The 17,595-nt window shown below is 47.1% G+C and overlaps 1 protein-coding gene across 2 annotated transcripts in view; it reads left to right on the plus strand.

Moving 5' to 3' along the window:
* Positions 1–519: 519 nt before the first annotated feature.
* Positions 520–17,595, plus strand: part of LOC133122163 (lysophosphatidic acid receptor 2-like) — a 24,985-nt gene continuing 7,909 nt past the window's right edge. Inside the window, exons 1-3 of one of the 2 annotated variants that reach the window (XM_061231951.1) lie at positions 520–709; positions 11,531–12,509; positions 16,675–16,937. In XM_061231951.1, the coding sequence (XP_061087935.1) occupies positions 11,762–12,509; positions 16,675–16,937 (1,011 nt within the window). In that variant the 5' untranslated portion in view covers positions 520–709; positions 11,531–11,761. The remainder of the gene's footprint in view (positions 710–11,530; positions 12,510–16,674; positions 16,938–17,595) is intronic. The other variant, XM_061231952.1, reaches the window with a different exon arrangement.

Consider the following 17,595-nt stretch of genomic DNA (forward strand, 5'->3'; position numbering starts at 1 on the left):
TTGGAGCGCTAATGATCAACCGGGGTTTTTTTTTTGCACCACTAAAACAATCTCTCCCCGCGGGCGCCTTCCAGTAGTTTATCACGACTAGTTTAACAGCTTAACCTGGCAGACAGAACAGTGGCAAAGTGTTTCAAACGCAGTAAAAAAAATAAGAACTGAACACAAAGGCAGGCACTGCGAAACATGCGACAACACGCCTTTGGACTGTTTTTTTACGCACATATTACTTTGAAATGAGTCGAATATCAAGGTGGAGAAAACTAAAACTAACAACCAGCAGACAAACAAGTTCAGAGAAAACGATATGCCACTGCCGCGGCGTCTGTAAAATATTATCACATGCACAAGAAGAGAGCATTTTGCATTACTTTGATTATATCTTAATTACAGCCCAGTCGCTGAACGGGACTGTCAATTTAAAGATGTTGTTCTGCTCAATTGGCCACGGCGCAAGGAATTCCACCAATCAGAGGCTAGAGAGGCGGGATCATCGGTGTTCAGGTTGTCTGCGCAAACCAACGACAGTATTGTAGATCGCACCCGACACTGCCGCGCCCTTTCTGTCGAGGTGACCGTACGCAGGTACACTACTGAAGAGCGCGATCTGTCCAAAACTGGAGTGTGGATTACAATACCCAGAGCCATCTGCGGTATTTTACCTCTGTTCATTTCGGTGGAGGTATGGACTAAAAACCAACAGGAATCGGTAAGGAAAACTGAATTTTATGTCACTTAGAGTTTTAAATGAAGATCACTCACATTGCTCTTTTAACACGCTTTTGTCCTGTTTGTTCGCCAAGAACCGAACTGAAATTTCCGACAGGAAGTGCAGGAGCTTGGTCTTCTTACCTAGTTAGGGCGATTAACTCCCATTAAAAACTTGGGTTTTTAACCGAGATTTGAAAACTACTCAACCTACTTCCAGCGAAGTGTCCCATTTCGTCCTGATATAACCCTGTCAATGTTCAACCTTAACTTCCAGTGCAGACCTCCTCGCGATCGTTGGGGCGCGCGTACGCAAGATGTGGCATCGGTCGTGTTGGCATGTGGTTCTCATAACGCAGCGGCGGCTTACAAACCATTCCAAGAAATCTGAGTGTGCAATTTTAAGTTCTCCAATTGATTCTCGTACAGTAACAAAGAAGCAACACATTCTGATACTGCGCTGTCATTTTTTGGTGATGCTAATTCGCAAATAGCGTACCAAACCTGGGATCCAATCAAGGGTTTTTGTTTATGTTCATAAGTCAATTTTATTCCGAGACAAGGTGGCATTGACTTTCTTCGCGAGAGTCCTGCATTTAAGAATGTTTTCTGACGCGCGACACACACCGCTCACGAGGCGCACCCTATGCGCGTGCGAATTGCCCTCATCGACCCCGTGAATCAAGACTATAAAGTTTATTTAGCGTTATGCGTCAACTAAGGTATGCGCTATTTGCTTTAAATCTAACGTGGGCTCTGTATTTCGGCCAAAATAAAAACGAACTTTACAATTAAGATGGCATGAAGAATAAACGGTTTCAATTGTGTGCATTTGTAATTTGCTCTACAAATGATCAAACCTGCATTGATATTTCATGCTTTTGCTTTTAAATAATTCTGTATCTACAGGGGCATCCACATTAACCTATAGGCTAATATGGAAGGCAAGTGACTAAAGCACCAATTTTTTTAAATGCTCTCATAAAACATAAGCGGGTTAATTTCAGTCTGTGTAATGTTAAACTGTTCCATAGTCTACTACTGTATTCCTACACTAAAGAGATTCTCCTGAAGAGCGGTATGCTGATATCTTTGCGGAAACGTCTCGCGCTTACTTTGGCACTGTTTCCTTTTGCTCTTTGCTTTCAGCTTACTTCTCGGGACAAGTATGCGTCCTCAGACCACGAACATGCTATCACGTAAAAAAAACGGTTGCATTTCTTACAGCTCCCCTTTCTCAGCGTCCACGCTGATCTCGGATCAGTGAGCGACTGTGAAGGGAGCGGTTATCAACACTTCCGAGTGCTTGGCGCTGATCGGAGATCACCGTTGCTGTGGGAACAGAGCGCGAGGGAGCGGTTTGGAATGCAACTGGAGTATCCAACAGCGAAGCTGCCTCGCTATCAGTGAGAGAGTCCTGTTTTGTAAGAGGTAGAAAAATACATTTCTTGAAGAAGAAAGAGGAAATCGGGAAAGGAACCTTTGCTTCCCGGCTTAAGTGATTAAAAATACGCGCGTTTCATATTCGGAATATGGTACTTGTAGCCTACACCGTGTAGCTGTCCTGCGATTTTATTTTCTTAGAAAATACCAACGGATTCGGTGGTTCAGTAGTTAACGTGTGGGGGAAACGCATAGCTACACCTAATTCAGCTTAGTTAGCCTATACCTTATTTACGTTTTAACAGACCAGGTAAAGCCTAACTCTCAAAAAACATGTTTAGTAATGTAAATGTGCAGTCAGCTTTGCCCGCGATGATAAAACTTGAAAGACGAGCCAGAACACCAGGCCAGCAGATACCGGGTAACGAGCGTTCAGCACGCCCTGGCGAAGCCGGCGGCAACGCAGATGCCTTTGAAAAGCAACTAAAAAGGCGGAATACGAACAATGAATCTTCTAGACAGTCACCATAGCATTACAGTCATATTCAGTGTCGAACCAGAGTATGTCAGTGGTGAGGGTTGACGGATCGGGGTGGAGTTGCAGATGAAGGTTTTCAAAAACGTACAGAGTGGAGTTTCAGAGCCTTGGCCCGTGGGTGTCAATGGGGGTTATGTGGGTTAAAACAAAGGAGTTTGGGGAAAAGTTGGGAAATGTGTGTGTGTGTGTGTGTGTGTGTGTGTGTGTGTGTGAGAGAGTGTCAATTTAAAAGGGTTGATAAAAAAAAAAGTGTGGAATACAATTTCAGGTGTCTGGTGACATCACCGACAGCTCAGTCATTTTCTTATGGTGGCGAGTTGTAAGCCTATTTCTATTGCTATGCTAGCACAAGGAAGGGAAGACAGGTACTTATGTGTCCATCTCTCTGGTTATTTCCTGTTTGTGCGGGTTAACAAACTGTACCTTGGGTATCTGGCAATGATGATATGATGGCTTGTGTTGATTGCAACCTGGCGTGTGTTTACCAAGGGCAATGCGCGAGCACCATAACCACAGTATTGCACCGTTTCGTTCAGTAATGGCGCACGGATAATGGGCTGGCCTATCATTCTCCAGCTTAATCTGTGTTTTCATGACTAGTCGTGAAGCCAGAGAGAAACAACCGTTCACGTTCAAGTGAACGGAAATGTCATTCGTACACCCGAAGAAGAAAGGGCAAGGGATTTTATGCCTCTTGCTTCCTCCTGCTTCTTCGTTCTCTCTCTTCGCCCTTCCTCCATCATTTCCTCCGTTTAAAAAACACAACTCGGTGGCCCTCTAAACTCCCTCATCGGCCTTTCTCTTGAAGAGTGCATTGGAACAAAGTAACTGTTGGTCTTCTCCCTCGGTGCTGACCTTGGCGTAGTGTTGTAGAATGCCTCCTGTTCATTTTAGTATAATCAGCTGTACTGTCAAGTCGTGATACCATGGTATGTGTGTTCCTCCATTACATACGTTAGTACAAGTATAGTCCACCCTTCGTGACATGCGCGGTTCAGAGAACACACTCAATATTTTATGTGTAGCTAAGATCTGTTTGCCCATGAAATCATATGGGTGTGATTTATGAAACTAAATGAAGCACTTTGCCTAAGTATACAAGAGCAGTGGCCCACATGTGATTGTAACCTAGCTAACACTGCTTCATTAAGAGTCTGTCCCAGCTTTTGTGCCACTATACTGCACAAAGTACTGGCAGATGTGCTTGTGACCCATTTGAAATGTGCATGTTTTTTAACCCTTTGAAGAATAGGCTTTTCTTAGAATGTGGTTTCAGAATTCCAAGTCAAAACGTTCTGGAACGGCTAGATAGCGATTGTTGCGTCACCATTAGAATGTTCAGTGAATCTGTGATCTCCCACCTGAAGGGGTTAAATGAGATCTCGTGGAGTTGTGTTACTGTTACTCACCCTGTAAGCGCGTCACTGTACGCTTGGCACTGGCTCCACTCCATGCATTTCTTTTATGTCCAATTTTGTTGGCTTGTCAGCAAGAAAAGAAAAAGGGAAAAAAGAAAAAGAAAATAAATAAAAAAGAAGTTGTGGTTGGCTAAGTTCCTCTCAGTCAGAACCTGAGGTTACTCTGTACAGGAACGAGGCTTCCCAGTTTTGGGAAAGGCTCACAGTACCCTACAGTGCTTTACAGCTGAACTGCCGCAGGGGGAACTCCACCACTTCAGATACGCCACTTCAGAGTTCTGGGTTAAGTTTGTGCGCCCCTCTCCCTGTCCCCTGAGGGACATGACGAGAATGACTCAACAGTGTCCGACTCTGTCCTTATTGTTGTCCTCCGATAGTTTAAACACGGCTGTAGTTTACGCAGCCGGAGGGCTTGAGTGCTCTTTTTCTTAAAGCAAGTGGCCGGAGGTACATTTCTAAGCGAGCGAGTAATCTGTTTTGCAGTGTTTGTCTGAGCGAATGTGTATATTTGCGAGTGCTGCATTTGCATGATTGTGGTGTGGTTGTGTGAGTGACCTTTCAGACCTCACGCGGGGGAATTCTGCAGGTGTGCTGGGTCCGGTTTCACGTCGGCCTGACACTGTGTGAGCTCATCTGGCTCTTCAGTCAATGCCTTGATCACTTTTAGGTATCATGGCGCTGGGCTGAAATGAGTGCCTGTATGCGCTTGGTCCACTGAGAACGTTAGACACCCCGGACTCAGGGACTTACACCCTTAATATTCAGTGTTCACCTCCACTTTAAACGTGAGCCGTTCCTTCTGCATTGCTTTTGGATCTCTTTCTGTCACCTCTCTCTCTCTCTCTCTCTCTCTCTCTCTCTCTCTCTCTCCCTTGCCTTCGTTCATATGTTCTCTCTCTCCTCCTTGCCCTTGTCAGTCCTCTGGGAGACTGTTACCTCATTGTCACCGTGGTGTTGTGCACCCAGCCAGCCCACAGTGCACACACACACACACACACACACACAAATACACACACGCACCAAATACACACACACACACACCAAATACACACACACACAAATACACACACACACACAAATACACACACGTACGCACACGCACACACACAAGCGCATACGCACACACAAATACACACACACGTGCACACACACACACATACGCACACACACATGCACACACGCACACACAAATACACATAGGTACATACGCACACACACATGCACGCGCACACACACACACGCATACCTGGTCCCGGTACCCCGCCCTAAAGCTGTGTGCACTGCATAATTCTGCGGCAGGCAGCAGTGGGGTGTGGCACATGTAGGAACCAGGGCTTTGTAACACTTGAGGTTACGGGTTCAAATCCTGGGCGGAGGCCAGTAGTGAAGCAGTGGAGAAGCTACCCTCAATTACCTCCATATGACATAAGTGGATATAATGTACACTCAGTGACCAACATTATGACAAACAGCGCGTGGATATAATGTTTGAACCGTGTCGGCTGTGTTAGCCTCCTGGATAAGCATGTGATGCATTTTTTAAATATTATAACAGACAGAAGATAACAGTGTGAGAAAAATGCAGATGGTTCCAACATGGTCGGGAGTTCACGACACCGGCCATGTGATGGTGTTCAATGAAATAAAAAAAATCACACAGTGAAAAGATGTGACCGTCGCCGTTGCCATTGGCGAGTTGTCCCCGGTGACCATTGCCGTGGAGACGCGCGTGCGCCTGAATGGTGACAGCCCCGGGGTCCAGACAAAAGATCCGTCTGTCCTCTGGTGTCACGTCCTGGCGCGGATTCATCTCTCCCTGTCCGCAAACGCCGACCGCAGCTCATATGATATTCACTGCATTCACACTGTCTCCACACACTGACTGCAGCTCATATGATATTCACTGCATTCACACTGTCTCCACACACACTGACTGCAGCTCATATGATATTCACTGCATTCACACTGTCTCTGCAAACGCTCACTATAATTGAGATAATATTCATTACATTTACACTGTACCCACAAACACTGTATGGTTCATATACTATTAATTATGTTCCCACTGTCCCCACAAACACTGTATGGTTCATATAATAATATTCATTACATTCACACTGTCCACATAAACACTGGCTACCGTCCTGTTGTACAGCTAACAGGGATAAAATACATGCTAATATTTTTATGTTAGATTTACAGTGAGGCGATTGGGCATCTAGCCGTAATGTGAGGCTCTGGGTTTGTTTGTAAATAGGTACAGAAATAGGTACAGAGTGTACGCTGTGTGGGGAGCGTAACGAGGAGGAGAATGTACAGTGATAGACTGGCACTCTCTGCCAGCTGAGAAATAGGCCTGCGGAAGTGGGATTTGAATACAAGCCCTGCCAACAAATGGGTTTTTTTTTGCATCTCCGTGATCGAGCAGATACAAATAGAAGTTTCCAGAGGTTTTAGTCACCCGGTAAAAGGCACACACGACCATATTGTCACCGGTCTTTTGCAATGTCGTTTTTTTCCCCCTCATAATTCTCATTGAAAGTTCTTACTCTGTGTGTTGCCAAGAGTTTTGCAACTTTAAGGTGCTGAATCACAAATACTTGGCTATGTGGCTAACTGAACATTCTGATGCTGATGTCACAATCACTTCTGGTGATTGAAAAAGAGTTTGTTGGTTTCTGGAACACTGTCTAAGAATTCTGATGAAAACAAACGAACAAAAAAAGACACGGACAAAACCACATTCTGATAAAAAGCTACTCTTGACATACGGTGTGAAAACCCAAAAGGAATGGGAAGTGGAGGTGTGAAATGGAGGCGGGCTGAAGTTCAGTACTGTGACCACTCACTCCCCACCCCCAGGGGAGCAGCAAGACGCTGGTCTGCTCCCTCTGCGTGGAACAAAGACACAGTCAGGGCATGCGCCTGTCGGAAGATGAAGGGCATGGCTTTGCAGCGGGGGTGTAACCTCGCTGTATAAATGTTTTTTGGGGGGTGGTGGGGACTTTTCTCTGTAGTTTGTGAGCTCAGAATTAACCCTGCCTTTAAATAATAACTGAAGAAAAACCACAGGATTTTGCAAGACGAACGACATAGCTGCTTTCTGACGACTCTGACTATTTTTAGACGGCATTAGAGTAGAGTTTGCGAGCAAGACTAACGTACACCATTCACAAGAGACTAGTTGGCGATTACCTGACTTGCTGTTACTGTACCAAGCTGCAGGTTGCCACCTCGTAATGCTCCGTGGATGGTCAATCGATCTATCCGTGAACAATTTTAGTATGAAGGCAGATATAAAGGGATGTATTTGTTTTATTTTTGCAGGTTTTATTGGGTCAGTGGCTTTCCAACTCACCTCTGTCATTGTAAGCGGCTCACTGGCAAACGGCAGTCCTGCTGGATCACGGTCTGGAGGCCGCAGTGTGAATTTAAGGCGGGAGCTTGATCAGTGAGACCGCGGCGTTGGCCAGTTTCTCAGTGAGGGAGACGTGTCTGGCCACGGCCCCCAAAAGAGGAAGTGTGACCCCAGCGTTCTTTCGGCGCTGGAAGGAACACGTTTGCCATTTTGCCAGTGGCTTACATTCATTTCTCACTGTGTGTGTGTGGGGAAGAAGGGGGCCTCCATGTTGACACGTGTATACATGCACACACACACACGCGTGCAGCAGGCAGTGACACCACACACGCAAGCACACACTTTGTTTCTCTGGAGCGTGCACACACGCGTTCCTCTCTCTTTCTCACTCTCACACCAGAGCAAGCACAGGCCAGTAAGTAACCGTGAGTGTTGTCTAGAAATCCAAGACTATGGAGGTGGGTGTGGGTGTGCGTGTGTGTGCGTGTGTGTGTGTGTGTGCGTGTGTGTGTGTGTAAGAGCATTGGAGTCTGCATGTGTTTGTATTGTAGGGGTCCCCATGGAGAACGCCAAAACAACTGCAATCATGAACATCTTAATATCAGTCTGGTTTCAATTACCTATGCACGCAACCAACTGCATCTGGGGGGTTAGTCAGAATGAGTGTTTGGGTGACAGGGTGCTTACTCCATGTCGGGTGTGTGTGCGTACACGTGCCTGTTTGTGTATGAGAAAGGGCGAGAGAGAAAGAGCATGCAAATACATTGTACACATGGTTTTTGGTTTCTAAAAAAAGGGGCTAGCCCTGTAGGTCTGTGAGTAAATGAGGTCGGCAGTAGGAGGGACGTTCCAGTTGCAGCAGTATTTACGGTTAACACGGGCGGGCTTAAAAAAAACCCACAAAAAAAACCTCCCCTGACCTCCCACCAAGTCAGGTGATGATAAAATGAAAAAGAGAGAAAGAGGAAAAAAAAAAAAGACTCCCAAGTGTCTGAACTCTCCAGGCTGCAATCAGGGACCCCAAGGCTGCTGAGACGGCTGCTGCTTCGCAACAATGGAGGACAAACCTGGGCCCTGCCATGCGAGGAGAGCTGAGAACACACGGCCTAGACCGGGGGGAAACGTCCGACCTGGGTTCAGTTCACAATTTCAGTTGTTTCTTCTTCTCGCACACTGTGCAGAGATTGTATCGTGGCAGGACAGATCGCAAGGAAGGGCTGAACTGAAGTTTGGAAATGTAAACGGTCATGAGAGAAGGGGGCTTTTGGGGTGGGGGGTTGGGGGTGGGGTTGCTCGACTTTAATTACATTAAACATTTACAGCAGTTCCCGTCTCACAACAAAGAGCAACACAATCGCTGATGAGGGGCTTAGCTCTCGGAGAGTTAAGAATGTTTCCGAGAGGAAATATAATACGTCTATGGAGGGAGCAGCCTAGCTTTCAGCAACCTAAACTTTGAACTGTTAGTTTTTAGAGTATAAGATATCGCAGCACTAATGCTTTCAACGTTTCCAAATTATTTGTGTGTGCAAAAAAACACGCTGTATACATCTGGAAAACGTAGAACTCCTCAAAACTGCCTGCACAGCAAATGATCAAAATCAAAATTATGAGTCACAACAAGTGAGCCTGGCCTGTGATGCACCGGCTGTTCTCCTGCCTCTCACCCATTGCATGCTGGGATAGGCTCCGGCCCCCCACAGCCCTGAGCAGGAAATACGCAGGCTAGATAAAGGGTGGATGGGCATCTAAATTTCACCATTATCATTCATACAATCTAGGCAACCGTATTCCAGAGTAGTGCTGCCCAATGCATTCCTTCATGTAACGTTTTGACGTTTTGTTTACCCGTGTTATTCTGGTTGAAAGACGCAACATCGGTATTTAGCATAATTCTTTTTTCCATGCATACCGTTGGATACGTACTGAAGCAGTTCAGGTGAAGTACAGCGGTAGGGCCCCCGCCAAGCAATCACACCTGAAACTACAAGCCTGAATCCCTAAAGAGACACACACCACACATGCACACACACAGACAGAAACACACACCCACACACAACACACGCACGCACACAGACAGACATGCACCCCCTCGCTCACCACACATACACACACTCAAGCACCACACATACACACACACACAGACAGAAATACACCCACACACAACACACGCACGCACACAGACAGACATGCGCCCCCTCGCTCACCACACATACACACACAGAAACGCACACACCATACACATACTCAAGCACCACACATACACACACCCACACACACACACACCAATCAGACGATGAGCCCCAGATCAGATGTGCCTCTCCTGACACTGAGTCAGAGCGTTATTTCCCTTCTGCCAGCACCGCCCCATCCGCAAATTCAAATTGAAATTCAAATAATCTGTAACGGCAGACGGCAAACACAGCATATTATTATTACCAAAGCAGCGAGATCAGAACATCACCACAATCTACTGCAAAAAAAAAAAAAGAACGATAATATTTCTGGCAATAATATTAAGGGGTGAAAAGTAAACATTATTTCAGTAAGACAGGAAGGCCAGGGCTTTAGTGCTAGATGCCCACAGTGTCTCAGGCAGTGGGTAACGGTGCTGTTAATGCCCAGTCAATGTGTTTCTCTCTTATCTGCTTAGTCTGTCTGGGGGAGAAGCGATTTTTAAAATGAAGTCAAATATAATGCTGTATTTTAAAGTTGTTATTTCATTTGCATTGATGTTTAAAGTCTCTTTCACCCATGGCTTATTTCTTTGCCTCTATATTTTTCCATCTCTCATCATCTCTCCTTTCTCTGCTCCACCTCTCATTCCGTCTCTTAGCCTTTCTTCCTCTCTCTTCCCTCCCTCCTTTCCTTCCAGCTATGTGTGAGTTTTAGCCCCAGGTATGCTTGGCTTCCAGTTCTCGATGTGTGTGGGTTTTAGTCCCAGCTGTGTGTGGGTTCCAGTCTTAGCTGTGTATTTTAGTCCAAGCTGTGTGTGGATTCCAGTCCAAAATGTGTGTGAGTTTCAGGCCCAGCTGTGTGTGGGTTTTAGTCCCAACTGTGTGTTGGTTCCAGTCCCAGCTGTTTTACGGGTTTTATTTCCAGTTGTGTGTCGGTTTTAGTCCTGGCTGTGAGTTGGTTTAGTCCCAGGTGTGACTGTGTTTTTGGCCCACCTGTGTGTGGATTTTAGTCCCAGCTATGTGTGTTCCGGTCCCACCGGCGTGTGGATTTTAGTCCCAGCTGTGTCCCTTGTATTGGTTTTAGTCCCAACCTTGTGTGGGTTTTAGTCCCAGCCTTGTGTGTGTTTTAGTCCTAGCCTTGTGTGGGTTTTAGTCCCAAGCCGTGCATGGGTTTTAATCCAAGCCTTGTGTGGATTTTATTCCAGGTTTTAGTCCCAGCGGTGTGTGGGTTTTAGTCTCAATTGGGTGTGGGTTTTAGTCCCCCTGCCAATCAGGAAGTGATCTCAGTTTGTGCTCAGTGTGTAAGCTATTGAGGGCTGCATAGTGTGCAGTCCCACCCTTAGGTAAAATGTGCAGCAGTGTGTAGTTCATAGTCTCTAGTTTACACAGAAACAATGCAGATGGCTGTGTTTGTTCATCTTGTTTTGTGTTTGTGATGTTGCAGTAAAGAGGTAATTAGACATGCCCAGTTCAAAATTAAAACAAACCCAAAGCTGAATTTAACATACAGTTGTACAAAGGCTGGCAGGTAACACATCTTTCAGTGAGTGGAGCTGACTGGTACTGAGAAATAAACACTATAATAATAATCTATATTTATGATATGTGAGCTGCCTATCACACCAAAGCTAATAGCTACCCGGGTAACCTAGCAACCTTATATTCACAGCTGAATGTGAAGTACAGAACTGTGAACATAGTCTCAATATTAAAACAGATAATTGAAACTTTGGCAAACAAATCATTGATTGGCCTGTCACACTGCAGGTACATGTGCAGAAGCAATGGCAGTCTTTTTCCAGCAAGCTGTTTGCAAAGTCTTGATCATAAATATCAATATAGATATAAAAACATTACCTAGCCAGGAAGTGACTGAGCTTCCCTGGCAGGGGAATGGATGCTGAATCCGTCTTCTGATTGGCTGTTTTTTTTTTTTTTTTTTTCACAGCAGGGGTCCGTGCGGGAGTAGACGTGGTCTGGGAAACTGACATGCCCATTGGAGGAGAGCCGGGACCAGAGTGACGTCCCTCCCCCCAGTTGAAACAGAAGCCAAGAATCCCACAAACCCCTCACATGAGAAGGGGAGGACAGTCATTCCCACTCCCTCTGTAGTACCCTGTCCCTTAGTCCATCCCAAACCCCTCCTCTGCGCCCCGTCCTTCCTCCCCAAGCCTCCAAGATGGACACCACTGCCGATGACAAGGTCTGTCACTTCAATGAGAGCGTGGAGTTCTTCTACAACGAGAGCGGAAAGAGGATCAGCCTAAGATGGCGCAAACGCGACTACCTGGTGGTGGCTCTGGGGCTGACCGTCTGCGTCATCGTTATCCTCGCCAACATCCTGGTGATGACGGCCATCGTCATCAACCGCCGCTTCCACTTCCCCATCTACTACCTGCTGGGCAACCTGGCGGCGGCCGACCTGTTCTCCGGGATCTCCTACCTGCACCTGATGTTCCACACGGGCCCCTGGACGCGCTACCTGTCCCAGCGGCAGTGGTTTGTGCGGCAGGGGCTCATCGACACCAGCCTGACCGCCTCCGTGGTCAACCTCCTGGCGGTGTCCGTGGAGCGCCACCAGACGGTGTTCACCATGCAGCTGCACAGCACCATGACCAACCAGCGGGTGGTGCTGCTGATCCTGGGGATCTGGGTGGTGGCCATCATCATGGGCCTGGTGCCCTCCATGGGCTGGCACTGCATCTGCGACCTGGCTGAGTGCTCCACCATGGCGCCCATGTACAGCCGCAGCTACCTGATCTTCTGGGCCGTGCTCAACCTGCTCACCTTCTCCATCATGGTGGCCGTGTACACCCGCATCTTCATCTACGTGCGGCACAAGAGCCACCGCATGTCCCAGCACACCACGCAGGCCCACCACCGGCAGACCGTCGTCAACCTGATGAAGACCGTCTCCATGATCCTGGGTGAGGGTTCTTACAAACACCCCTGTACAGTGCCGTCCATAAATATTTGGGCAGTGGTACAATTTCTGCTCTTTTGGCTCTGCACCCCACCACGCCCGTGGAGGAATTGCATCCATTTTTTTACATAGTTACCCCATTTTAGGAGACTAACAATAATTGGGCAGTTGGCTTCTCAGCTGTTTCTGATTAGTCTTATTGTAGCTATTAGAAAGCTTTCAGGATCTACTTTTGATTGCCTTTGGCGTTATTAGCGTTTGTCGGCTTGAGGACAATTCATATCAAAGAAGCCGTTATGAGGCCGAGAATCTTTTGCCTTTTTCCCTAACCTTTTTCCAGAACTCTATAGGCTCTTTTAGGTACTTCTTGGCAAACTGGAACCTGGTCATCCTGTTTTTGCAGCTAACAAGTGGCTTGCATCTTGCAGTGTAGCCTGTGTAGATATGCTTGTGAAGAGTAGTCACTGACTCATGCACGCCGGAAGAGTGCTCCTGATCTGTTGGACAGATGTTTGGGAGGTTTTATTCATCACGATGAGAATTATTTGGCTATCGATAGCCGAAGAAGTCTTGGACTTCCTTGGCCTCCCAGCCCCTTTGCAATTACAGAGCTCACTTTCTTCTTAATGATGCTTCTGATGAACTGTTGATTTTGGTTAACCTATTGTTTGGCTTATGTCTCTGACTATTTTGGTCTCTAACACACACACACACACACACACACACACGCCATCTCTAACACACCATGATGGTCCTTACAAACACTCAAAAATGCATACATACACACTCACACATGGAACACAGAACAACGCTGAGTTTTCTGTTCTGATACTAATAGCTCCTCCTGTTCACCCAACCAATGACTGCCCATTATTTTCAGGTTAAAGCTGAAGTTTATTTACATCACCCTTTTCATACTCAAGGAAATCCTATGCACCCAAAATGTACACATGCCTATACGCATATAAAACCACCTGCCCCCCCCAGATGAACACACTTCTCAAGAGCAAAGTTTTCAGCCCACTCTTTAAGTAATCCGGAAGGCTATTCCAGTAACTAGGCGCATAATAGAAAAAATGTTAAGGGTTTAATAGCATTCCCTCATGAGAGGTGTAATGGTAGTCTGAGCAAACAGCTGTAAAATACTCCCAAAGAGCACTGAAAGTAGGTCAAGGACAGGCCCAAGACACAAGTACAGTACAGTCCCGGCAAGGTATGACAAGGCTTACTATCCGGAGAGGCTTGCTAATGTTACTTCGCTAGTTAAAGACGAGAAAAGTGAATCGGCAGTAAATACCCATTTTACCTTTACAAACATTTTAACTTTACAAACTTACATAACTACTGTACATGTGACTGACAGCATGTACTCTGTATCTGGTTAGCAAGGTATGTTATTATTTGTTTGGTATATGTGCTGCATTTATTATTTTTAACAGGAGTAAGCCGGGTGGATGGCTTAGTTCTGTTGAATTGTGCTATGGTTATGGTTTCGTTCATAAAAACATTGAAAATGATAGAACATTTCTGCAAATGATTGAGCCAGCACATTTCCAGAGCAGATATTCTGGAATGCTGGAACAATAGCTTTCATTCACAGGTGACCATTAACCTTTTCTTTTTAGTAAGCCTGCATATGTAGAGAGGGTTACACACACTTTATTTGGTATTTGTGGGACTTATCTTTTCTTAACTTTCCTGTATCTCTGCTGCTATGGCCCATGCTTGTCAATGTTCAACGTGTTGCATGCTTTAAGATTCTCTCCTGCATACATCAGTTGTAAAGCGTGGTTCTTTTGTCGCCTTCCTGTCAACTTGAACCAGTTTAGCCATTACCTCTCTCATTAACAAGGCGTTTCTGCCCGCAGAACTGCAGCTCACTGGATGTTTTTGGTTTTTCGCACCATTCTCTGTAAACTCTGGAGATTGTTGTGTGTGAAAATCCAAGGAGATCATATCTCTTATCCATTGTGATGTTTGGTCTGAGCAACAATGAACCTCTTCACCATGTCTGCGTGTTTTTATGCATTGAGTTTCTGCCACGTGATTGGCTGTTTAGATATTTGTGTCTACCAAAAAAACTGACCACTGAGTGTAGTTAAAAAAAAAAGAATAAAAAAAGTACAATTGGCATTTAGCAGATGTTCTTATCCAGAGCAACTTAAGCACATTCTGTTGCTTTTTCTTTCGTTAGTGCCACACCTGCATGTGAACACACACACACACACACACACACACACACACACACACACAGACAGAGGAGCAGGCCTGTCTTAACTGGTTAAACAGGTTTTCTGGCCTCTCCCTCTTACCCTTTCTCTCTCTCTTCCACCCACCATTGTGCCTCTCACTTGTTCTTTCTCTTCTTCCACCAAAACAGACCCAGGCCCAGGATTTTAGGAGTGTGTGTGTGCTCATAACTATTTTGTGTTATGTGTGTGTTTATACAGTAAGTGTGTATGTGTGTGTATAAGTGTGTGTATGCAGGCGCATAAAAGCTCTGTAGGACAAGTCTGAGTGTCTATGTGTGTGTGTGTGTGTGTGTGCGTGTGTGTGTGTATATAAGTGTGTGTGTGTGTGAGTGTGTGTGTGTCTGTACGCAGGCTCATAAAAGCTCTGTGTAGGACATGTCTGTGCATCTATGTGTGTGTGTGTGTGTATATATATAAGTGTGTGTGTGTGAGTGTGTGTGTGTCTGTACGCAGGCTCATAAAAGCTCTGTGTAGGACATGTCTGAGCGTCTGTGTGTGTGTGTGTGTGTGTGTGTGTGTGTATAAGTGTGTATATGTGTGTGTCTGTGTCTGTGTACGCAGGCTCATAAAAGCTCTGTGTAGGACATGTCTGAGCAGGGCTGCATAGTTTCCAATCCCCTTTGCAGCACAGAGGCATACCAACATCTTCTGCTCAGCACGCCGCCGCCTTCGATACAACACACACCTCTCCTTCCTTCCCCTCTCTCGCTCTCTCTCTCTCACTCCGTTTTCACTCTCCCTCTCTTCTCATTCATACTCATAGAATGTGTGTATTGTATATGTAGTGCATTGTGTGCGTGTTGTGTTTTTTGTACGTGTATGTGTTATAGCAGTACGACTCAGGTGTCTGTGGTTTCGGGACTCTGCTGTCTGTAGTTCTGGGACTCCGGTGGGTGTAGTTTTGAGACTCAGGTGTCTGTGGTTTCGGGACCCTGCTGTCTGTAGTTCTGGGACTCCGGTGGGTGTAGTTTTGAGACTCAGGTGCCTGTGGTTTCAGGACTCTGCTGTCTGTAGTTCTGGGACACCGGTGGGTGTAGTTTTGAGACTCAGGTGTCTGTGGTTTTGGGACTCTGGTGTCTGTAGTTCTGGGACTCTGGTGGGTGTAGTTTTGAGACTCAGGTGTCTGTGGTTTCAGGACCCTGCTGTCTGTAGTTCTGGGACTCCGGTGGGTGTAGTTTTGAGACTCAGGTGCCTGTGGTTTCAGGACTCTGCTGTCTGTAGTTCTGGGACTCCGGTGGGTGTAGTTTTGAGACTCAGGTGTCTGTGGTTTCGGGACCCTGCTGTCTGTAGTTCTGGGACTCCGGTGGGTGTAGTTTTGAGACTCAGGTGTCTGTGGTTTCGGGACCCTGCTGTCTGTAGTTCTGGGACTCCGGTGGGTGTAGTTTTGAGACTCAGGTGCCTGTGGTTTCGGGACCCTGCTGTCTGTAGTTCTGGGACTCCGGTGGGTGTAGTTTTGAGACTCAGGTGTCTGTGGTTTCGGGACCCTGCTGTCTGTAGTTCTGGGACTCCGGTGGGTGTATCTGTGCAGCTGGGAGTATGACGTGAGCTGGGACTGGGTCTGTGTTTCTGTGAGCGTGCTCGCTGCTGCTTCCTGCTGGACACTTCACGCCACTGTTCCCCTGCAGAGTTTGGTGTCATGAATCACACACACTGCTCTCTCCCCAAATGACCTTGTAGCTATTCAGGCTCACTTACATGGAATGGAGAACAAACAGATGAAGAACTATGCTTTTTTTTTTTCTCTCCCCCCCCCCCCCCACCCCCACCCCCCCCGTCTCTCTGTCTCTCTACTGCCTCTAACCCTTCCGTTCTGTCTTGTGGTCTACTGTTCTTTCACTTCTCTCACCCTCCCTGCCTCTCTCTCCCCCTCTCTCCCCCTCTCTCCCCCTCTCTCCCTCTCTCCCCCTCTCTCTCCAGGAGCGTTTGTGATCTGCTGGACCCCGGCGCTGGTGGTCCTCCTGCTGGACGGGGTGAACTGTGAGAGCTGTAACGTGCTGAGGTACGAGAAGTACTGCCTGGTGCTGGCCGAGTGCAACTCCCTGGTGAACCCCATCATCTACTCCTTCCGGGACAAGGACATGCGCCGCACCTTCAAGCGCATCCTGTGCTGCCTGTGCCGGCGGTCCTCCGACCAGGAGGGGGAGCAGTCCAGCATGCACTTCAACACCCTGGAGCAGGAGGTACTCTCAGAGAGCTACAGCAGCAGCAGCAACAACAACCACCACCACCACCACCACCACCAGCACTCACCCACCGACACGCTCTGAATACCCAGGGAGAGCAGGGAATGGAGAGGGAGGGGAGAAAAAGGATGAATGCGTGGAAGAAGAAAGAGAGAATAGGGTTTGTTGAATTGCAGAGAGACGGAGGATGAAGGGAGGGAGGGAGGAGAGTGAGAGTAGAAGATAAGAGGAGTTGGAGGAGAAGAGACTCCCGTCTTAAAGTTGTGAAGGGAGGGAAGAATAACTGTTCTTCTGTGGCAGTTTCTTCACATTATGCCTTTTAGTCCAGTCCCAAAATCCCAAATCTGTCCCAAAGCCTCACACTCCCATACCCCATCATACACTCAGCCCACCTCCACCCAACTTTGACCCACCCCCCCACCCCATATCGTTAAAAAACCTGCCCCAGTCTGCCTAGGACTCCGCCTCCGTCCACACAGAGCCTGCCCCCATCCGAGGCTCCACCTCCCATAGCACAGTGTAGGGTCACAGGTCACCGCGTAGGGTCAGAGGTCACCGTGTACGGTCACAGCTCGCTGCGTAGGGTCAGAGGTCGCCGCGTAGGGTCACAGGTTGCCGCGTGTGCCCAGACCCAGCCGCGTCCCAGTATTCTGCC

Source organism: Conger conger, chromosome 2 (assembly GCF_963514075.1).
Source record: "Conger conger chromosome 2, fConCon1.1, whole genome shotgun sequence".
In the NCBI taxonomy this organism is placed as follows: Eukaryota; Metazoa; Chordata; class Actinopteri; order Anguilliformes; family Congridae; genus Conger; species Conger conger.